At 35.7% G+C, this 22,373-nt stretch overlaps 3 protein-coding genes and 2 long non-coding RNA genes across 10 annotated transcripts in view; 2 read left to right on the top strand and 3 right to left on the bottom strand.

Annotated features, from left to right (window-relative positions):
- Positions 1-188, bottom strand: part of LOC130723121 (uncharacterized) — a 32,105-nt gene extending 31,917 nt beyond the window's left edge. For 2 of the 3 annotated variants that reach the window (XM_057574074.1, XM_057574075.1), the window contains exon 1: positions 20-188. The gene's annotated coding sequence lies outside the window, so the exon portion shown is untranslated. The remainder of the gene's footprint in view (positions 1-19) is intronic. The other variant, XM_057574076.1, reaches the window with a different exon arrangement.
- Positions 189-1,782: 1,594 nt separating this feature from the next.
- On the top strand, positions 1,783-6,831 carry LOC130723068 (ADP-glucose phosphorylase). Its single transcript, XM_057573991.1, has 3 exons — positions 1,783-2,319; positions 3,336-3,626; positions 6,147-6,831. Exons 1-3 carry the CDS (start codon positions 1,852-1,854, stop codon positions 6,411-6,413), a joined length of 1,026 nt encoding a protein of 341 aa, XP_057429974.1. The 5' UTR covers positions 1,783-1,851; the 3' UTR covers positions 6,414-6,831.
- Positions 6,832-10,533: 3,702 nt separating this feature from the next.
- LOC130724352 (uncharacterized) lies at positions 10,534-13,025 on the top strand. Its single transcript, XR_009014483.1, has 2 exons — positions 10,534-10,978; positions 12,753-13,025. It is a non-coding gene; the product is annotated as an uncharacterized LOC130724352 (long non-coding RNA).
- Positions 13,026-15,799: 2,774 nt separating this feature from the next.
- LOC130723438 (uncharacterized) lies at positions 15,800-19,402 on the bottom strand. 4 transcript variants are annotated; one of them, XR_009014275.1, is made up of 7 exons: positions 19,196-19,402; positions 18,572-18,634; positions 18,016-18,377; positions 17,119-17,375; positions 16,823-16,904; positions 16,325-16,490; positions 15,800-16,123 (listed from the first exon to the last, which is right to left on the bottom strand). It is a non-coding gene; the product is annotated as an uncharacterized LOC130723438 (long non-coding RNA). The 4 variants fall into 4 exon arrangements; XR_009014276.1 differs by lacking the exon at positions 17,119-17,375 and having other exon boundaries at positions 16,823-16,927; positions 19,196-19,395; XR_009014274.1 differs by lacking the exon at positions 17,119-17,375 and having other exon boundaries at positions 16,256-16,490; positions 19,196-19,394.
- Positions 19,403-20,069: 667 nt separating this feature from the next.
- Positions 20,070-22,146, bottom strand: LOC130723437 (L-ascorbate oxidase homolog). Its single transcript, XM_057574492.1, has 3 exons — positions 21,763-22,146; positions 20,600-21,668; positions 20,070-20,513 (listed from the first exon to the last, which is right to left on the bottom strand). The coding sequence occupies exons 1-3, from the start codon at positions 22,040-22,042 to the stop codon at positions 20,216-20,218; spliced, it is 1,647 nt and encodes a 548-aa protein (XP_057430475.1). The 5' UTR covers positions 22,043-22,146; the 3' UTR covers positions 20,070-20,215.
- Between the last annotated feature and the right edge of the window lie 227 nt (positions 22,147-22,373).

The following is a 22,373-nucleotide window of genomic DNA, read 5'->3' as shown; positions in this document are numbered from 1 at the left end:
GGGAAAAAACCATATTTACCCAAATGGTGTGAATATGGCCAGTTGGGAGGCGGGATTCACACCTGTCAACGTGAATCCCAAGAGGCGGTCAGCCCAGGTCATGCGAAGGTATCATGTCTCTTCCCTAGGCTACAACTTTTGTAGGAGACAATACTAAGCGTTGAGTTCGCTTGATCACAGGCGAATACTTGTTAGAACGACATGATGGGATGTAGAGGACAAGACAATGATGAATGACAACGTTGAGTTCGAAGTAACCAAGTTATTTTGTTTGTGGTCTTCAAGTATTTTTCTTCATCTAATCCAGTTCAGTATACATGTCTTGAGATAGTTGATTTTGAAGACTTGGGAGTCCTGGCGGATGTATTTACTCAGCAGTCAGTCATGACCATGTTGGAGCTCTACATTCAAATTGATAAAGTCACATGACTTCATGTTTTAGTCTGGACCATTCATGGTTAGATATAACGACCGTGATTTATTCTAATTTTCTCACATAAAAACATCATTTTCATGAGATATATCCCTCTTAAAAACACCAATGCCCCCAAACAAAAACCAGAATTCGAAGATATCGCTGCAAAAACATCGCGAACAAGCTTTGCACATAACACACCTGATAAGAAGGTCCTCATCTCATCCCCAAGCCAACACACATGCCCATGCTAAAACTCCAACTCCAATATGCTAGGAAACAAATAAGCATTTGCTTTGGAAATCATCAAACGATTTCCACTCCCCCCCACCAACTTCATCTCCTTATGATGTGCAGTGGATGATCAAGTTACAACGGGGTTTTCCTCAATACTAATAACAAAAATATTGTCATAAATCATAATGTTTACCTTAAGTGTGTTTGTTGATTGAATTTCGGTTGACTTGTGTGAATCTACATTTTGATAACATGATGAATCATGTTTGCTTGAAATGGTTGATTGATAACATGTTGAATGCACTACTAGAAATTTGCTATTTATCCACAGCCACAAATCCGTCAGTATTACCAACGATTTGATGTCCGTGAAAGAAAAAAATGGTTTCAACAACTTATGTTGTTGGCAATTAGGCGTGACAATTTAGTGGGAGCGTTACCGAGCGGGAAATTAGATAGTTTGGTGGTCCAAAATTCTTCGGAGTAATTTTGAACATGATTAGTTGTCATCGCAGTGTCTACGACTTTCAATAGTAAAAAAATTTAGCAAGCATTAATCATGCAAACTCACGCTAAAAGATTATATGCAAGCAAGACTCAAGGACACTCAAAGATTGAGTTACCCTTACCATCGCAAATAGTAGTGCATACGCTCGAACCACCTAGATTCAATAAGACAAACCTCAATCAATACTGAGTTCTAAAATGAAGAAAAACAAACCCAACCCTATAGTATACCCGCGACCAAGAAGAGGAAGAGTAGAAGTTCGAAAATGTGTTACGACACCATAAACCATGCATAAGCCCACGACCAAAAGAGGGAGTTGGAATACCCTCCAAAACATGCAGGTCCATTAGGATAATTTAGAGAATATTTTTCTATGATGTATAACTAGAATCATTGCATGATGTAATTTTAGTGTACTGCAAATAAGATTGCAGAATGTATGCCTTAATATTCCCCAGATAAATTAACGGTTTTTAATTGTTAGGAGTGATCTACCCATTTAACGTGAACTCAAAGTCTCGAAAAATCAATCTTTAGACGCTTTGAGATACTTTAAATAAAAAAATTGAAAAATTGTTATGTATAGTACTTTCATTATTTATATGAGCACGTACAGAAATGTTTTCCATAATATAAAGACAAGGTATGAGAGAAGACTGGGTTTTAAGCACAGCAACTTAAGAGTAAGACCATGGCATCATCTTCTTCAGGGAATCCAAACCCAGAACTGAGAAAAGACCCCGTGTGGAACCGCTGGGTGATATTCTCACCCGCGAGAGCCAAACGCCCCTCTGATTTCAAGTCAAAATCACCCGCCGACCCGAACCCGAACACCACTTGCCCCTTCTGCATCGGCCACGAGCACGAGTGCGCACCCGAGATCTTCCGGGTCCCGCCCGATGACCCGAACTGGACCATCCGGGTCATCCAGAACCTCTACCCGGCCCTCTCACGCGACCTCCCCGACCCCGATCCCGTGACCCACACCTCCGCCGGGTCGGTTCTTGCCGGGTTCGGATTCCACGACGTGGTGATCGAAACTCCGGTTCACTCTGTTCAGCTCGTTGATCTGTCGCCTGAGGAAATTGCACAGGTCTTCGTTTCTTACACCAAGAGAATCCAACAATTCGCGACCCGTGACTCTATCAAATACGTGCAGGTTTGTTTTCACTTTTCAGAGAATCAAGTTTTGTTCTGCTAAGGCCCCGTTTGGAAGAGCTTATTTGAACTTATCTGATAGTATAAGCACTTGTGTAAGTGTTTCAGAGAGCTTATGCAAACAACTTATGAGCTGTTTTGAGCTACTCAGGATAACTTATGAAATAGAGCTTATACTTATATATAGCTTATTTTCAATAAATTTTTACAAATAGCAATAGCTTATGAATGTCGATCATAAGCGCTTAATTGAGTTGTTTTCCCAAACGGGCCTAAATTCATTATAGACTAGGAATTTACATTTTCAACTCTCAGTACAGTTGTGGTTATGTTAATTCCGTAAAATCAACGTTATCTTGAGAAGTCTCACATTGATGGGAGATATGGCCAAATAAGTGTTTATAAAGGGTAGAGCATCCCTCACATCTAAGCAGCTTTTGGGGTAGAGTTGGGCCTTATCGGAATTCTAAGATATGTAGTGGGTGATGTTACTATCTTCTTTTTCTTGTTTTATCATTTTAGTTTATGTTTGTTTGAGCTGTGATTTATGTGATGATGCCTGTATTTTATACTTTCTATGCAGATACATACATGTTGATATTTTGTATTGATGATTTTCAATGTATGGTAATCTCTAAGATGAGATGCATAACAGTGTATGGTCTTGTCACTATTTGATATTTAGATAAGTATATTTTAATCCATTTGAAGTGTCTTGTAGTGAACTAAGTATGAGTTGTAGACATTATCATTGTTCTTTTACTTTGGAAAATGAGAGCAACTGAGCAAATAATCAATGGACATTGGTGTTTTCATGCCTTCGATCATTGACCATCACTTTTATGGTAACTTATAACTGTTTTTATGAAATGGTAGTTGTAGGCTACATTTCTTTCACTTTCTACAAACATTAAAGATTGCTATTAATCTAGGTTTGCATTACTTACTGTTTTTGTTCTTCTTCTTGCTCGTGTGTCATATCATTTTCGTGTATAAACTTGATTTTAACATTTGAAGGTGTTTAAAAACCATGGGGCTTCAGCTGGTGCATCAATGAGTCATTCTCATAGTCAAATGTTAGCCCTACCAGTTATTCCACCTAGTGTTTCTGTCCGTCTTGGAAGTATGAAGGATTATTTTGATAAGATGAGGAAATGCTGTATATGTGAAATTCAATGTGAGGATCTCTTGATTGATTCATCTACCTACTTCTTGTCACTTGTTCCCTTTGCTGCTGCATTCCCTTTTGAGATATGGATTGTTCCCCGGTATCATTCTGCTCATTTCCATGAATTGGATGCTGAGAAGGTAACATTTCATTCTTCGCAAAGTCCTATTTATCTTAAATGCAAAATATTTAGTCTAGTTTCAGCATAATGCATCTAATATGAATATATGATGCATGGATTTAAGGTTTAGTTTAAGGGCCCATTTGGTGGATAGGATAAGCAGACATGATAGGATACTGCAATCATATCCTGCTCTTATGTGTTGTTTGTTGCGCCAGCAGGATAGTATAACACAATCCTGTCCCTTATCCTATCCTGTCCATCATGTGTAAAATTTATCCTGAGGGGGGAACTAGGATAGAATTATCCTGACAGGATAGGATAGCAGTTTTCGATTCTTTTTTAGTACCGTAATCCTAAATTTAATTATTTCAATATTTATATGAGACTTGATGTTGATTTTTATGGTTTCTGCAGTCCTTACATGTGACAAAAGCATTGAACAAGTAGATCTGAAATGTTGTTAGGCTATTAGTTATTTTATTATCATTATTGCTTTATAGAATATAATAACGTTATATATAAGTCTTGAATAATATAGATTGAAAACTGCCCTGCAATTCCTCTTCCTGAATTGATTCTTCCTCTTCATCCTCCCCTTCAATTATCAACATTCTGAATTGTCTATTCTTGTATCTATGCTCCCTATTATAAGGCTCATCACACCTAAAATACAAGCCCTTCTCTCTTTTGTCCCTCATCTCTGCACTAGTTAGGTTTTTGTACTCCCCTCCCCTGTTTCTAACATTTTCAGTAGACAAAACAGTGGCAGAATTTGCAGTAACACCTCCAGCAGTAAAGTTATCAGTTTTTTTTCTCAGGAAAAGTTTTTGATTCAACAGTCACCACCTTATTATAGGAATCATTCCTAGAAAATCCTGTGGTTCTAGTAAATCTACTACTCTTTCTTGCCAAAATCAAATTCTTTTGCTCAATCAAAATTGACTTCAGAATTACTTCTGAAAGAGTATTGAGTTCATGTAATCTTACCTCAACTTGGATTTCTTCTTTCAGACCATTCAAGAAGATTTATTTTACAAACTCTTGACCGATTGTTCTCAAAGCCCCAACATATTTGTCAAACTCTTCCACATGCATCCACAGTGCCAGTTTGCTTAAGAGCAAGCAGTGATTAAAGGGATTTTGAATCATGGAAGGCTGGAATTTTGTAATGGCAGCAAGCTTGAACCCTTCCCAGGTTGGATTTGGGTTACACTTTTCCCACCATTGATACCAACTCAAGGCCTTCCCTACGAGTGCCACCATAACTGTCTGTAATTGGCATTCCAAAAAAAAAATAACTGCCTGTAATTTTTTCGTCCTCCGTTACCTCCTTCATTAGGAAATATCATTCTAAATGCTATGCCCAACCAAGCACATCTTCCCCTGAAAAAACTGGAATTTTCAATCTGCGTCATTTCTTACGCCCTCGAGTTCCTGAAGCTTTGCGATCCAAATCATCATCGTTGTCTTCCCCATCGTTATTCACAGAATCGTTTATGCCATTGGATTTTGTGAGAATCACTTCGCGTTTCTTCAGCAGAGCTTCCGCGAACTTCAATGGTGCTCTCCACTCCTCGTGCTCTTGCTCCTATTCCTCAGAGGTTCTTGCCATACTCCTCGTCTTCATATACATCACAGATGGGTTTGGTTTTCACTTTTCAGGGTACCAGATCGGTGCTCTGATGCTAGTCTTAGAACTTGTATTCAGAAGAACAAGGAAAATCATAGAAATATACTAACACCAATAACAGAGAGATTCCAGAGAAGAAGAATTGTATTACTGAGAAAAAGATGTAGACAGTAATACACAGTTCGGGTATCTGAAACCCTAACAGATTCCCAAGAATCAGTTTCTCCACTCCTAACTACCCAAAACTGCTTGCTAACTGAAGGGTAAACCCCCTTATTTATACAACATAGATCCTCACACCTAGATCTGACCCTTATACCCCTTACTAATAGAACATCAAGTCAGTAACCACATAACAACTAACCACAAAACAACTCAGTGTTAATTACAATTATTTTTAATTATACCTGCCCTGCGCCTAACATGTAGATGTTTAATAATGGGTTTAGTTGGTCTAACCCTATCAGCCTTCAACAGAGGGAAGGAGTGGAATAGCTCACGCGACCGCCAGTGGTGGGTCAAAGTGGTGTTGCTGCGCCGCTCTTGGGTTCAGGTCGTGGGAGTTGTTTGAGAGTGAGGTTGCGTGTCTGGTTGACTGAGAGTTGAGTGTCAAATTTAGGTGCAAACCCTAATTTTCTAACTGGGTCATAGAATATTGGTCAAACCCGAGGCCTGTTTGGATTTCTGGCTAAAGTGTAAAAGCTATTAAAAGCTCACTTTAGCGCGTTATATCCGCTTTAGTGCTCGCCTGAAGCGCAGACCTTGCTGAAGTGCTTTAAAGCTAGCTTTAGTGCTTCAAACACAGATCCATCTTGTATTACTACAGCATCCACTAGTGCACGCTATTACCACCCATATATACATGTCTAAAGTTTGATGATTTATATCTTCACATTTACTTTGCAGGCCGTTGATCTTGGTGGTTTATTGAAACAAACGCTTAGGAAGATGTCTGTGCAGTTGAACAATCCGCCATTCAACTTTATGATTCACACGAGTCCACTGCATGATCATGGATCAGAGTTAGCATACAGTCATTGGTTTATACAAATAGTGCCCCAGCTAATTGGGATTGCTGGTTTTGAGATTGGAACTGGGTGTTACATAAATCCTGTTTTTCCTGAGGATGCTGCAAAGGTTCTAAGAGATGTGAATGTTTCAAAGTCAGGATAAAACAGGTAGAAACATACTGGTAATTTTATCTAAAACTTGTAAGATAATAAAAAATTTCATTACCGTATCTGTTACGGTAAAGGGTCTCTTTGTGTCAGCTTATGCATAGCGATAGTAAGTCCCTCTCTAGGTGCATTTGCGGGAACTAATTCCCCTTAGTTTTGGTCCAAAGTTCAAAACCAGTAGTAAGGTGGATATGACACCTCAGTTATAAGCTATCTATGTTTGTAGTTATGATTCATCTTGATTAGTAAGGTGGATATGGCACCTCAGTTATAAGCTATCTATGTTTTTAGTTATGATTCATCTTGATTGAAATATGGAGGATCATTTTGACAGGTAAAATTGTCCCTTATTCTGAAAAAGGAAGGATTTGGACGGAGTCTTAATAAATAAGATTGTTGATCATTTTGTTATATTTTTCACACTAGTGTTACAAACCTGGCTTCGAGATGAGAAAATTGTGAGAAAATATAGTGAAACTTGAATAGGAAACTTGAATACTTAAACCTGGCTTCACTCTATTGTTGTTTGATTGAGTTCATATATTGTTCAGTTCTCAGTGTGTTCTCAGCCTTCTCTTGTAAATGAGTTGATTGATTCTCTCTGTTTTCTCTTCTCTTTTGTCTGATTTTTTCCCAGTCCTGTTTTAAGGGAAATAAAACCAGAAATGAGTGATGTTAGTCAGCGTTGTATTTTTGTGGTCTGTATTTGTAACCTTTCTTTATTTCCACTAATCTTGGTACCATGGTGATTGGAGGAGTGAGCAAGTTTGTATACATATAATGTTATTGTGATTAATATACCACATTGTCATAGCCGGTCTATTTGAGTTATTTTACATAAATTAATTTCTGGGTCTCCCCAACATCATTATTATATCTAGCGGATTTTTTCACATTGTTGTGCAAAACTCCAAACGAATATGCTTTCAAAAGCTAGGAAGGCCGAAAACTTGCTTTCTTGAATAGGGAGGAAGCATAGAATGGGCGTTGAATTTTTGCTCCAAAGTTTTGCTGCGAAGGTTGAACCCACAACATAGAAGTGGCAAAGAGAATACTTAACTGATGTGTAAGTGCAATATCTTTGAATATGGGTGCAATGCAGCTTTATTGCATCAATGTAACAATTATTTTTGTTATCATGGGTGGGATTATAACTTAGAAAAGTACAAAAATGCAAACCACTAAATCATGACATTTTAACAATATATAATTCAACCATTAACTCATGGGTTGAATGACACATTAACCCAGTACCTTAGCTGAGTCAATGGTCGAGTCAAATTTTATAATACTCCTTGTATTAGCTTTGTTTCTAATAAAAGTTAGTCATTAATAAAATTTAATTTGGCGGGTAATATTATATTATTTAAAATTTCAAAACTGAACATTTTGTAGGAATTGTTATTTGATCCCCATAAAATGTGTGAAATGTCATAAATACCCTTAACGGAAAATTGAAAATAACCCACCTTCATCCTCACATTCTCTCTCCTCTTTCTTCTTCCACCCCCATCCTCACATTCTCTCTTTTCTTTCTTCTTCAACATCCATACCCGTACCAACATCTTTCTCCTTCAACTTCCCTCTCTTCTCTGTAGCCGTCCACCGTCGAAGACACCCACTGTCGTCCCCGTCGTAAGGTACAGTATTGGACTTCTCGATGTAATTTTTTGCATTTTCACGCACTCTTAAAGTGCGTTAATTCCTCCATGATTATCTACTGAACATTGTGAGTGTTGATGATGAGAATTGTGGATATAGGAGTGTTGCTTCCTTGTTGGGTGTGGGAGAAAAAAAGTGGCCTGACGTGTGGCAAGTAATGATAAATGAGCTTACATCATGTAATGCAACTTATCTAAAATTGTATGGCACCAACAAACTGTACCAACAGGTACTACAAGCCCTGCATATTGCTCCAAAGAAGATTGCAACAGAGGAGAAGTGGTTATGCATTTCGGATATGAGTCACATTGTTGCTACAGTGTATCGGGTTGTGTTGGTGACATTGTCAATTAAGAGGTGCTCTACCTTCTTGCCGCTTACCGGTCTAGTGCCACATCGGTCGGACTACAAAATTATTTGTATACTACATGTCAACAAAAACAACTGGGTGTAGGTACTTAACTTTTACTTTAAATACACATTACAAGCCATTATAAGAGTATATTTAACATAAATCATCATCATGTAGGTGCACATGTCAAGTGGATTTCCTATGCCAAATACAAATCTGTAATGACGTCATCTTTTAGTCATAACGCTCTTTGGTTGTGAGCTACCATACCTGGACCGCATGTCTAGATTCCTGGAAATTCTTGCGGAGCAAAACGCACCAAGGAGTGAGGAAAGCGTAGATCTTACGGATGACTAGCTTGTTGTTTATGCTAAATGTTGTAATAGTGTAATGTAACTTTATAATACTATAATATTATAATCATTTGATTGTGATTTTAAGATATCTCTATCATATGTTTTATGGTTGTCTATGATTTATTGTGTGGTTATCATTTTGTAACGCTTCTATTTTCTGATTTTGGTATGTTCTGCATCAGATCGCACTTTGAAACTGCGTGACTAACACACTTTCAAAGTGTTATACTGACGCAATTTGAAAGTGCGTTGGTCACGAAGCTTCAAAGTGTGTGGCTATCACAGTTGAAAAATTGCGTTAGTCATGCAGTTGCAAAGTGCGAGCGAAACACGAACATAAGTGTTTTTGAGATTCACGAATTATTATCGGTACGAATAGATGTGGGAGGGGGTCTGAAGAACAATTCCCCTTCTTTTAATTGATTAATCATTTAACTATTATAATTAATATTGACATTACAAATTATTACATATATTACATATAGCTAATAACATAAAATTTCAATTTAGAATTGTGTAAAGTGTATGAGGTTTTACTCTTTTATTTTAGTTCAATTATTTTTTATACTAAAATATTTTAAGCGGTGAAATACTTATAAGAACAATAATTATTTTTATGTAATACTTTTCTTCATCAATTTTTTTCATTCAATCAGAAAATAAAATATGTAATGTTTATTTTTGATGGGGAAAAGCTTAGGCAGGTTGTATGATTGCATAGATAATGTTGCCTCCTCCTACCCTGTCGCATCCTAGATCAATGCGCACAAGTCTTAGAGTAGCACAAGTAGATTTTTGGGTGGTGTCTGGTTTTAGGGGTCTTAAAGGGCTTTTGTTTTATCTTCTTGGTGCTTTGGGTTTAGTCTTTCGGCTTTGCGGGCTTTTGTTTCTTCTTTGGTGCCGTGTGGGATGAGTTGTTGCACGTTTTATGTTGGGTTGTGTCCGACTTTGCTGGTTTTTGAGTCATTTTGAAGTGAACTGTTTGTCCTTTACATTTTCCTCATCAATATATATATTTTGCTTTTGAAAAAAAAAGATCATTTCATTAATAGCAAAATATAAATAATCAGTTACTACAATTATAATTGAAAAATATTTTTCACAATGTCTAAAATAAATTTCAACAAAGTACTCTAGTATTTGTAGACATTTATAAACCCAATATCTTATTAAAGGTATACTTATAAAATTATAATCAGTAGATTATTTATTTAATGCCCGTGCAAATTTCGTTGCTTATAAGATACAACATTGTTTAGGTCGCATTACATTAAAACTAGATATAAAACCCGTGCGTTGCATGGGTGTTTTTACAATTTTATTGTAAGACCCAAAATTTTAGAATTAAATAGATAAATGATTTCCAGCTCACGCATAGGATTCTGTGTAAGCGTGAGAGGAACTTGACTCGTGTTTAATGTTTGGATTAATATTAAGAAGAGGAAAGTTCAGGAAATGACTAAGAATAGTAACATAGTCGTTATAGGCTACGGCACGAGTTTCATTCATTTCTGCCTTAGGGCAAAACCGTTAGTAAACGACTAATTTGCACTTAAAGACACGATGGGAAACTAATTCCAAAAATCTTCAGAGAAATGTTAGAACTTCTCTTAATCCTTCCATAATAAGCGTTTCGATACGAAACCCTGGAATTTACGAACACTCATTTCCGATACCGGGAGGTTTGCCGAAACTGAATCCCTGGTTTTTCTAGAGCTATTAAATTAACCTACGATGAAGACTTTTTCTATTCGGAGCTTCAAACGAAGATTCCACACGCGTACGCCCACTCTAATCGACGTTCCAAATCTTTCTTCAGAAGGAAGTTTCTGCATCCGAGGTCAAAATCAAAAAGTGCATAAAGTGCATTTTAAGCCGGTAAACATTAAAAAACAAGCCTCGAAAACCAAAAATCATACTGATATTTCTTTGAAGAATTAGAAGATTCAGCGGGAAGAATATCGTGTCTAAAATACGTTGGAATCAGTAGGAAAAATCGGAATCGCGAAATAATCATTTTCTCACGTTTTCAATTTCCTATAAATAGGACTTCAAAAAATGAAAAAAATCAAAAAAAAATACACAACACACACACACGGCCGTGAACTTCTTGGAGGAAAGGAAGAGATTTGATTTTTTCCGGTTCTTGCCTGATCGTCGCTCTGTTCGTTGCTACGCGTAGGCCTCAAGGTACTGATGTTATTTCTTTCTTCTGATCTTAAATTTTGTCGCTTTTCTCTATGTCTTTCTGTGCTCAAAGTTTTGAGCTTTTTGTAAAACTGTCCAAATAACTTGATTTTAGTGTCTAAACTTATTCCCTGCGTGCCCCTGAGCATGTTTAGCGGATTACATTTTGCCGAATGTCGCCGAAATGCCGCCGGAATTCATTTCTGTAGGAAATACCCATTTTTGGCTAAAGTTCCGTCCTTTGGGCTTAAAACTCTCGACTGAGCTTAGCGTTAGTAGGATTAGTCGTCATAATCGTCGTTGGTGTCGACCCCATCTAATTTGTTTTTCGAAATTTCAGTTTTGAATTTCTGAGCTAAAAATATTGACCAAAATACCCCTGCGACAGTTTTCGACCCGATAATTTTTCTGAGAGTTTCCCTGGCCTAGATATCGCCTAGGAATACCTAGGAATCGATTTAGACCGAAGAAAAAGTTCGGAAACCCTATTTTACATAGTGGCCGAAACCTATTGCTTAGGGTACCGTGTCCAAAAATAATTTTTGAGTCTCTATGACCTGAGCCATTGCGTAGATCTTTTGATTGTCGAAATTTTGGCGCTGGTTTCATGTCATTCCGAGTTCTGTAGCTCGAGTTATGCTCGTTTTAGCGAACGAAGTTCCGTTGTCAATTCGTGCCTTAAGAGGAACTCTGAAGCTTTAAAAGCTTTCTTTCCGGTTTCGATTAGCGTTATTAGATAGTGCTACTTCTAGTAGGGCTTGTGTTGATGATTGTGTTTCCTTGTTCTAGGTTCACAACTTCCATGCCCAACTTCTACTCACGAAGGTAAGGGTAACTCGGTTTTAGAGTGTCTTTGAGTCTTGCCTGCTTTTATCGCACTGCCTGCGTTTGAGATGAAGATGTTTATATTGATTGGCATTGGATTATGATTATTATGCTTGCAATGTTGTATGCTTGCTTATATTGACTGTTTCTGAGGCTTGTGCCAAATGTTTTCTGAAGGCTTCGGCCGAGTAAACTTATTGAGACGTGTGTCTCCGTTTTCTGAGAGGCTTCGGCCGTTTACTGGTTTCTGTCATTGAACTGAGTTGGTATGCAATTGAATTGAGTTATGTTCGTTGATAATAGGAATAACATGTGGTTACTCCGAATTAATCATTGGTTTGGGGATTGTTGTTGACTGACTTGGCATATAGGCTTTGGTTCTTAAGTGGCGATGAGGTGGGTGTGGTCCCACGTGATTGTCCCGTCTTTCGAGGCGTTATAAAGTGGCAATGAGGTGGGTGTGGTCCCGCGGGATTGTCCCATCTTTCGAGATGTTCTAAAGTGGCGATGAGGTGGGTGTGGTCCCACGCGATTGTCCCGTCCGGAGTGGCGTAAAGTGGCAATGAGGTGGGTGTGGTCCCGCGTGATTGTCCCGTCTTGAGAGACGTTGCTGATCGATCCATTTTGGTAGAAGCATATAGTTGCATTATAGGGAACTAACACCTGACCCTATGTTTTTGGATTTTAGTTATTGGTTTATTGATATCTGAATTGATAATATACTGTTGAAGTTTTTGATATTTGAATTGATGTTATATGTTAGGTTGTCGATATCCGAATTGATGTTATATGATTAGGTTGTTGATATATGAGTTTAGTTATGTTGCTGGTTTATTTACCATGATAGGTAGTTAAATTTGAATAACATGATTTTCTCTTTCATACATGATAATTGTATGGAGTTAACCCTTTTCTATTTGCTATTTGTTGTTTGGGCGCTTAACGCTATTAGGCGATGGTGAGCCTTCCGCTGAAGCTTAGCTGTTCGAGTCGGAGACCGTGATCGTGGGCGGTCGAGTAGAGGTGGATGAAGCAGTTGCTTCTCCCTTTTTGGTGGACTATGTTTGAGTTTCTTTTTCCTTATGAAAACTCTGTTGTTTAAACCTTATTTCGCCACTGTTAAAGTGTGCGTACTTATTTTGGAAACTTGTTCATGATGATGTAAGACACTATTATTATTATGTCGGGAACGGGTTGTTGAATAAAGTCTATGTTATATATTCAATTATGTTCAGTTGTTTCGAAAAGGAAAAAAATATATTGTGTTTTCTTAGGATTACGAAATAGTCCTTAGATTTTGTTAGGTAACTAATGTGACTCCTCAGTTGAGAAACCGGGGTGTTACATTTATCAACATAATATAAAATTTATTATAGTTAAAAAAACATTTTTTACTTATAAATTATAATAAAATAAAAATAATTGTGTTAAAACATTTCATTATGAGTATTAGAGTTTTCTTTAAATAATTAATACTATTCAAATTTAATAATTAGCATTATAATAATTTTAAAAATTTAAAAATAAAATAAATTATAAAGTGCATTTCAAATATTTTCAATTAATAAGTTTTAATCTCACCAAATAAATTATATCAACATTTTCTTATACTTTTTATCAACAATTAATTAACTTTAACTTTAATATTTACAATAAATTATAATTTTAATATTTTAAAATATTATTTAGTAAAATAATTAATTTTTAATTTTAGCCTTAATTATTTTTCTCTGTTATACTTCTTTAAGTTGATCTTTTTTACTAATATATAATAGATCAAAATTTATAATTGAATAAATTTATGAAAAAAATACACACACGTCATACTTTTTTGACATCCACGTCATATTTAATAATGTTAATTTTAAAAATATTTTTATAAATTATTGCGGCATTTTTTAATTTTAAAACTATTTGCTAGTAATTTTTTATTAATAAAATTAATTAATTTTAATTATAAATAATGTTTCCATATAAAAATATTGTTTAATAAAATTTTATTCTAAATATCATCTTGTGTATACTCTATACACTTTTTAATGTATATAAAAAGATATTCTAAAAGACTTAAATAATTATAATATATTAATTTTTTATGTTTGTAAAATTATTTTATAAAATAACACAAAACAACATTATAATAATCTATATTAAACAACACAAAAAAAAGTTCTAAGTATATTATGTACGAAGATTATTTAATCATTGACTATTTCTGATATTTCATATATTTATTTTATATAAATTTAATTTTTTTCTCAAGTTGAGGTCAATAATTAATATTTTAACTACATATGTTTAAATTTTTTATCATATTATATTTAGCTTTTACTTAAATGTATAGGAAATTTTATAATTAATATATAAATAATTATAAAAATGAAGATAAATAACTTTATAAATATATTATTTAATGTTGGTAGTTGAATAGTTTTTGACATTACAATTTATTCAGTTTTAATTTTATTATTTAACTAGTACTTTTACCCGTGCGATGCACGGGGATATCCATTTTTATTTATAGCGTGAAATTTTTCAAAATATATGACATTTTTGTTATGTTTATTTAAAGAAATTTTTTGAATAAACTTAATTTTGGCTGTAAAATACATAAATTTAAATATTTTTTATGTGTTGACTGTTGAGTGTGTCTAATTTTGTTTTGTAACAACATAATAATTATATTTATTTATACTGGATTGTCTTGATGAATTTCCTGAAATAAAAGGAAACAATAGAAAAATAAAATATAATTAATGGGTTATTTTTATTTTAGAATATTTTTAGTAGAATTATAAAAGGCATTGAAGAATTCATTATATTAATTGCAATAACTACATGGTATTACCATCCAATTGTTATTCCGGTAACATATTTCCTCTGAAAAGAAAATCATAAAAGAATATTTATGAATATAATTTTATTAAATGATTTCATATGTTTTTTTATTTGTATATAAAGATCCTAATATCTAGTTTAATTTTCATTTATATATTTGGGGCGGGGACTCGTTGGGCAATGAGATCTATCCCTACCTCATCCTAAGTTTGTCTCGGGGAATTTTCATCCCCACAGGTAAAAATTCTTCAAATAAGGTCTAAGAGGGTGCTCTTTGTTTCACATCTTCATGAAATGTTTGTTCTCATGAAATTTTCTCATTCAATAATATTTTCGTCTTAAAAAAAAATGATTGCCCTGAAGAAATCATTACCAAATCAAAGAGCTAGTTCTAGCACATTTATACATTCTCAGGTAATATGCCAACATATAACCTCTTGGTATTTGTACCTGCAACATGACTTATAGTTCGTGCCTTTGACCACTCCAATGCAAATACCTCAATATAAAATATGTGAAGGGCACATTTTTAACTTTGATATTATTTAACCTAATTTTTCTCATGAGTCATTTAGACATTGTTATAATTATGCATTTTTATTATAAAAAAAAAAAATTGGAACTACATGAAACCTGGCATTGAAGAAGGTTAGCATCATAGTTCCATTTGGCTAACCTTCTATCTGCTATGTATATATTATTTATGACTCATATTTAGCTGTTTATCTTCAGCTCTTCTAATTAATAATTTTTAATGTCTTTCATCCGTTACAAATTAATGTCTCTAATATATTACAAATTAATAACTCTTAATGTCTCTGACCCGTTACAAATTAATCACTTTTAATGTTTTTTCATCATTATAGTGACTATATCTCTTGGACTCACCTACCAATATTATCTTAGTCCTTTTAATTCCAAAGACTATTTTATCTAGTCTTTCATCAGGAACATTTGTGGTTCATTTTCCCCACATGTTCCAACCACAGCTCAACCAACAATGCATAAGCAACCAATGGAAAATCATAATCCACCCTTGACAACCATTATTGAATTGGGGAAAAAAGGACTTGAACCTTTTTTTGCCTCATTCGCAAACTCTTCTTTCCATACAGTATAAACAGGTTACAATATAGGCAAAAAAGGAAAAGGCAAAAGGAGTTACATAAGGGGCATCCATTTTAATCTCACCATACGTCTTAGATCAAGTTGCTAGAGCCTAGAGAGCTGTATAAGATCAATAGAACAAATGCATGTTGAAAGTGCTAAAAAAAATAGAAAAGATAGAGGAATTAGAGAACTGTCCATGCAATGATCTAATTTTCTTAAGGTTCCCTCTGATCGAGCAAGGATTCTTCTTTCACCTTCCATAGCTTGTTAGCAGACAGGTAAAACGGCAATCACCAATTCCCTATCGGCTGTGATTCTCTTCACAATTGGTCCTCTAATTCATTCTATTAATAGTCCAACCTTAGCAGACCTCTTCTGTAAATAAAAAGTTGAATATGAGTTAGGAGAAATTGAAGTAGAAAAGAAAAAAAAAGCAATCATAAACTTTCCCAAACCAAGCAATTTAGCAAAAGTAAAATCAACTTGTAGAGTAATTCATTTTTTAACCTTTTTCTGGAAAAACAAAATTAATTGAACTTCCTTCAGTCTTAAATTTCCAGCACTCCAAAAACATACCCTCTGTAGTAAATGTGTCTACCCTATAAAGTTGAAGTGTTTGATTTGCAATCTCATGATCAAATGTCCACTGAAATGTATCTCTGGGTAAAAAAGATAGTCCAACACCTGTTCAATATATGGTAAGGAACTATTTAAGGAAGTCTTGTAATGTATCCACTCCAATCTGTAGAAGACAATTGTAGCAGTTTAGTAAATAAATGTAACATGTTTCTTGAACTTATGAAAAATGACTAAATTACACGCACTATAAACTAAAGTTGTCTATCAAACCCAAAATCAAAATGGACAAATGATTTGGATAAGAATGTAGCATCATGATGATAAAGGCTAAGAAGATACCATGATTTTCCGTTGATTTATTAAAGCACAATCACCAATAGCATACACAGATTCACATCCCTTCACTCGCAACAATTCATCCGTTGCTAAATCCTAACTTATATAGATTACAGATATAGCGGTTAACAATGATTTTAAGCTAATGAGAAAACAAACCTTTAAATACTCATTTTCAATTATAATGGATCTCCAACAGACTCCATTAAGTAGCAATGTTCAGTCTTCTCCCAGTAATAACCTGTGGGAATCACAATGGCATGACTAAGCAATTGTTACTACATAAATTAGACTTTCAGACACTTGGAAATATGGACAGTCAGACACTACCGTATTCAAATAGCAAAGATTGTAAATGGTGACAATATATATACTTTTAATTCAATGTTATTGTTTTTTGTGAGGTTTAAATTGTCTATGAAAGGCATGTGCCTAAATGAATTAATGGTACTCACAGGGACGGTAGCTGAAGCAGATCCAATTGCTCTAATTTCGCAGATATTAGAGATGAATGGTTTGACAGATGGAATGATGGAACTAAATGATTATATAGAAGGAGTTTCAGTAGCGTATGTTTCAGCCGTTACACTTGTTTGATGAATAGCCTGTTTTGGATATATCATAAAGCTTGTTTTGGAGAAGAATAGCCAGGGTGATTATCATATACTATGTGTAACTCTTCCATTCTTTCTTCTTATGGTTCCCCATTAACCTTCAATTAATTCACAACATTATCTCAAATTCCATATTGCATTCCTATTCTTAAACTGACATCTAAAGAGTGATTTTAGTAATTACCTAATAACCAACCACTGAAAAGCTTTAAAAAAATCCCATTAATTTTTCAGTTACTCATATAGAAATATAAATTTGGATTTCAATATTTAACTTCAGTTTCAATATATTTACATCTTCCTTAAAACGGTTGCTATAGCATTAAAACTCTCATTTACCATGCTTTGATTGAAAAATAATTATTAGAAGCACAAAAGTACAACAAAAAACGCAGAGTACATTCTGGACTAAAAATCCCATGCCTATAGTAAATCCAAAATCAAAATGACTATCAATCCAAAAAATATACCAAAATAAAAAATAATGCATCAAAGTATGACCCTCACATGAATTTCATGAGCATTAACCCAAAGACAAAAATAGGACATGAACTTTTTTCATAAGACATTGAAGCAACTTGCTCATAAAGTTGATGCTGGTTGTACTTCTCAGCATACTCGGGGAACATTTTCTTGAATTATGCATTGTATGGAAAATTATGAAGTCAATGAGAATAAACTGTGAAACACAAAGAACCTTCTCACTAAAGTAATGAATAGCATGTGCAATATACTTACTTCTTAAAATTGAAAGAAATGGAAAATTTTGCTAGACACTGCTTGTCTGTAGTAGTGGTGTTCACACTGCCCGTGTATGGACTGTTTTCCATGAGCATAAGAGAAGTCCCTCATATATCTCAAGAAAACAAAGCATGCATAGTGAAGTCTCAACTGCTTACACGATGAATCACCAACTGCATACAGAAATAAAAGCAAAATTAAAAAATAGTTAATTGTAACTACCTACAGAGAATAAAAGCAACATGAAACCACTCTGGCTCCTCCCCAGCAGCAACATGGAAGAGTTTGTTCTACACCTACACCACCCAACAATTTTCCCGCCAGAGAAAGGGAAAACAAATCTTTCACCACCTGAAAGACTGAAAAAACAATGTATAGAAATAAGCAATAAAAATGAAATTAAAAAAATAAAAACGTGATTGAAGCCCGGATCAGAGGCACAGGGAGGGAGACGCATAAGAGAAAAGGAAGAGAACACAAATTGCAGAGGGAAACACATCTCATGCAAGAGGGATTAATTAAAAAGAAATTGAGGGGTAAGTAAATGGCATACCTGTTGTGCTGCATCTTCAACCCGTTCTGCCTCTACATGGCTATAAAATAGATAAAAATATTGCTGCAGAACAAAGGGGTGAAGATTAAGCAAATGTGAAGAAGAATATACCCAAAACAAAGAGAATTATGAGTATTATTTTTTAAAATCAAACGTAGAACACTCCAAAATTTATCCTAAATGACACTATGACAGTAACTATAAGCGCCAATGAAGCATTTCGGTTCACATACATAAAACAGGTTTGACAGAAATCTGGGATTCATCTTGTGAACAAAAACTCTAGCGATTGAAGCATGTATGTGAACGTTTCGGTTCCTTAACCTGGCGCAATTCCGTGATTCAAGCAAACAAATAGATGATAATGGATGAGAGAAAATGCTATAGAATTTCTGAGTGAAATTAATAGTAAAGTAATTTTGAGATTAAACTTTATATGACCGTATCAGTGAAAACTGGAAAACCTAGAAATCTGACAGATGCTCGCGCTAGAGACACCTAATGTGAATGAATGGGTTTGCGGCGGCCTGGCGGGGCTGCACCACAACCCGTGACGCACGACTACAGAGTAGAGGTGAGGCCAATTCAGAAGAAGAAAGAATGCACAAACAGAAACATTCTTACCTGAATCGCAGAGAAGGAACGATGGAGAAGAATAAGTTGTTCTCAGATGATGCAAGACCCTGTCGAGAAGGAGCGTAGCAGAGAACAGTCTGAAACTCCGAAAGTGAACGGTGAATGTGAGGGAGTATAATTTGGACTGGGAAAGAATAACGGAAATTTGTGATTTGGGAGATATAACGGCAGTGAGATTGAAACTGATTTGGGAGGATAAAAGGCAGAATAACGGCTGAGATTGAATCTTTGAACAATAATATATATTTTTTACTAAAATACCCATGCTGAAAATCATATTGCAATGTAATGGATATTGAATGACAGAATTACCCTCTAGATTGCAAAAACTTTGCTTTTATATATAGTATAGATAGATAGATATATTTATTGCAAATGAAATTCTTTATTTTTAATGTATTTTAATGTAGAGGTAGGAATTGTTTGATATATTTAATGGAAAAAAACTCAAGTCTCCTTTACATATATATATAGATAGAATTTTTTGAATTTTAAAATTATTTTATGTAAATTATTTGCTAATAAATTTTATTTTCTTATTTAATTTAATTTTTAATATTTGTAAAATACAAAAGTCAAGGAAATTTTAAGTTTATGAATGTTTTTATTTAATGGTAGTAGTTGAATAGTTTTTTACAATATATATTATTTTAATTTTAGTTTTATTATTGTTTATTATATTTATTACAAAGTTTTTTATTTTTTTGGTTGCTTTTAATACACACTTGAGTTTTGCTTATGTATTTAATGCAAAAACTCAATTGTGCTTTACATATATATATATAGATTGAGTAAAATTTAATTTTAGTGACATGTAAATGATAAATTTATCAAAATTCAAAGTAATACTAGGAAGAAACTGTGAAGGAGAAATTAACCTATATTGATAAAGGGAAAATGAATTGAACTCAAGAAAGGGTTGATACATCAGTGACCGAAAAGTCATGTAACAAATCTATCATATCATCTTAATTAATAAGAGCCGTATGGCACGGAAAAAAGGCAACTCTAGACATATGGTCGTGGCCTGGGCAAGTCCTTGACGATGCCGCAAAGAAGCTGAGAGTCAAGAATGTTGTACTCATCCCTTAGAGAACGTTCTGGGGACAAAACACTAATGTAGAGTTGTTGGCCCAAGTAACGATTCTCAGCATGCTCCGACCTCAAGTTCCACATGCCAGCATTGTCGAATGTCAACATGATAGCTGCCCAAGATTTGGGGAAAACTTGAACGGTGTGTCTGCTCACGGTATCAAGAAGGTTGTAGTTCTTCCTCTTCTCTGGGGTCCACTTCCCTGGTTCTACCCTGTAGATTATAGGATATAAAACAAAACATATAAAAATTAAGTATTTAATTAAATTTCCTCATGAGTGGGGATAACAAGTACTTACGCGACTAAAAAGAATGAGTAACCATCAAGGTTGTATGACTGGACGGTTTTGCCAGGGTTCTCAAAGATGATCTCAATGAAGGTTCTGAATGTAGCATTCACGACATTGGGTGCCAAGGTGATGGTGTTCAAATCTGCTGGGGGTTCATCGGAGATGATGTTGTACTTGAAAACCTTGTCAGCAACACCAAAATACTCGGCGAGCTTGAGAGGAGTCTCACCATCGACGTGGGAGACACCATTGATTGCGTATCGGAGCTTGCCTTGAGCTTTGGAGACAGTGTTAACGAGCTTGATGGTGCGGGTGATGTTGATTTGACCGTAATGGTAAGAACCCTGAGGGTTAGGCCTGGCGGCACTAGCGGTGAGGTTCCACCGGAAGGATCGGAATTGGTTCAAAGACCATGCCCAACCAACAGGTGCAGGAGGGAGCTCAGGTGAAGCAGGTCCCACGCCGTTGGTGTAGCGGATGATTCCCTTTCCGGTGAGTGAGTACTTGGTGAAACGAGTGGAGGCCACCAAGTAATAGTCCTTGGGGTCCTTATCGGCGGTCACGAGGACAGTGTAGCACTGACCCACGTGGACATCGAGGGAGTCATAGGTGTTCTGGACAACGTGGGAGCCTTCTGTCTCGACCAGCTTCATGGGGTGGCCTTGGATCCTGAAGTTGAGGGAGTCCTTGAGACCAACATTACAGATTCTGTACTTGTAGGTTTTTCCAGGCTTCATTGTGTAGAGAGGCTGGTCACTTCCATCACCCTTGGCAGTTTTGCCATTGATAAGAACACCATTAGGCCTTCCAATTGAGCGACCACTGTCAAGGAGACTTTTGAGGGTTTTGTGGCTCTTAGCATACCAGTCACCAATGATGACCCAGTACTCATCCTCGGGGTCGGGGTATGGGACAGGGATCAATAATCGGCTAAAGATCCTTAGGCCACCGAACCCACCAGCGGCTCTATGCAAGGCTGTGGTTGGGTAGTAGAAGTAGCTTCCGATCTGATCCTTCACCTGGAAATGGTAGGTGTAGTTCGTGCCGGGAAGGATATGGCATGAGGTTCCCGCGACACCTTTAGAAATAAAAGTTAGTAATAATTAGAGATGAAGTTTATACGACTATAAACATGAAAGGCTATGAAATCTATGTATCCACTAAGCATTTACCATCTTGCCACGAGTTCTTCCTCTGCTGGACCCCGTGCCAGGTGAATTGGAGGGGCTCGTCGAGGTTGTTGAACACATTCACCACCACATTGTTGTTGCTGGTGCTGTTGATTTCTGGTCCAGGGAACTGGCCGTTAATGAGGATACCCTGTTGAGGGACTCCAAGTGGAGAAATGGTACCATAGGTGACATTCCATGTGTAGAAAATGTAAGGGTCTTCACCCATCACGGCAACCCCCAAGATGCATAGCATCAACATGAACATCACCCCGCGACCCATTTTATTTGTTGGTTTTTTTCACCGAACTAATCAATCAACCCTGTATTTCTTGCTATCTCCTTCCTCCCTTTATTGGAAGAAGATAGTTGATTAGTTGCTCTTCACGTGCATCAATCCTTCACTTTTATACCATTGCCATAACGTTTTCCAACCATTCAAAGTTTGCCCAAATTTTCACTGGTCCGTTTCTCATGGACCTTATAGCCTATAGCTCGCTCCACCCCTCATTTTTCTTTCTTGACTTTCTATAATTCCTTCTCTATTTTTAGATTTTTTCTCTTGGCCATTATTTCCACTGTGAGGAAAGAACAGAGAAGTGCAACAAACGAAC

Source organism: Lotus japonicus, chromosome 6 (assembly GCF_012489685.1).
Source record: "Lotus japonicus ecotype B-129 chromosome 6, LjGifu_v1.2".
Classification (NCBI taxonomy): Eukaryota; Viridiplantae; Streptophyta; class Magnoliopsida; order Fabales; family Fabaceae; genus Lotus; species Lotus japonicus.
This window is presented reverse-complemented; position numbering and strand designations above follow the sequence as displayed.

Excerpts from the sequence above, each read along its gene's own strand:
- LOC130723068 (XM_057573991.1), top strand. The coding sequence starts at position 1,852 with ATGGCATCATCTTCTTCAGGGAATCCAAACCCAGAACTGAGAAAAGAC. Across the intron at positions 2,320-3,335 it reads ACTCTATCAAATACGTGCAG|GTGTTTAAAAACCATGGGGC; the intron begins GTTTGTTTTCAC and ends TAACATTTGAAG. Across the intron at positions 3,627-6,146 it reads ATGAATTGGATGCTGAGAAG|GCCGTTGATCTTGGTGGTTT; the intron begins GTAACATTTCAT and ends TTTACTTTGCAG.
- LOC130723437 (XM_057574492.1), bottom strand. The coding sequence starts at position 22,042 with ATGGGTCGCGGGGTGATGTTCATGTTGATGCTATGCATCTTGGGGGTT. Across the intron at positions 21,669-21,762 it reads GAAGAACTCGTGGCAAGATG|GTGTCGCGGGAACCTCATGC; the intron begins GTAAATGCTTAG and ends TTATTTCTAAAG. Across the intron at positions 20,514-20,599 it reads TACTCATTCTTTTTAGTCGC|GGTAGAACCAGGGAAGTGGA; the intron begins GTAAGTACTTGT and ends TATAATCTACAG.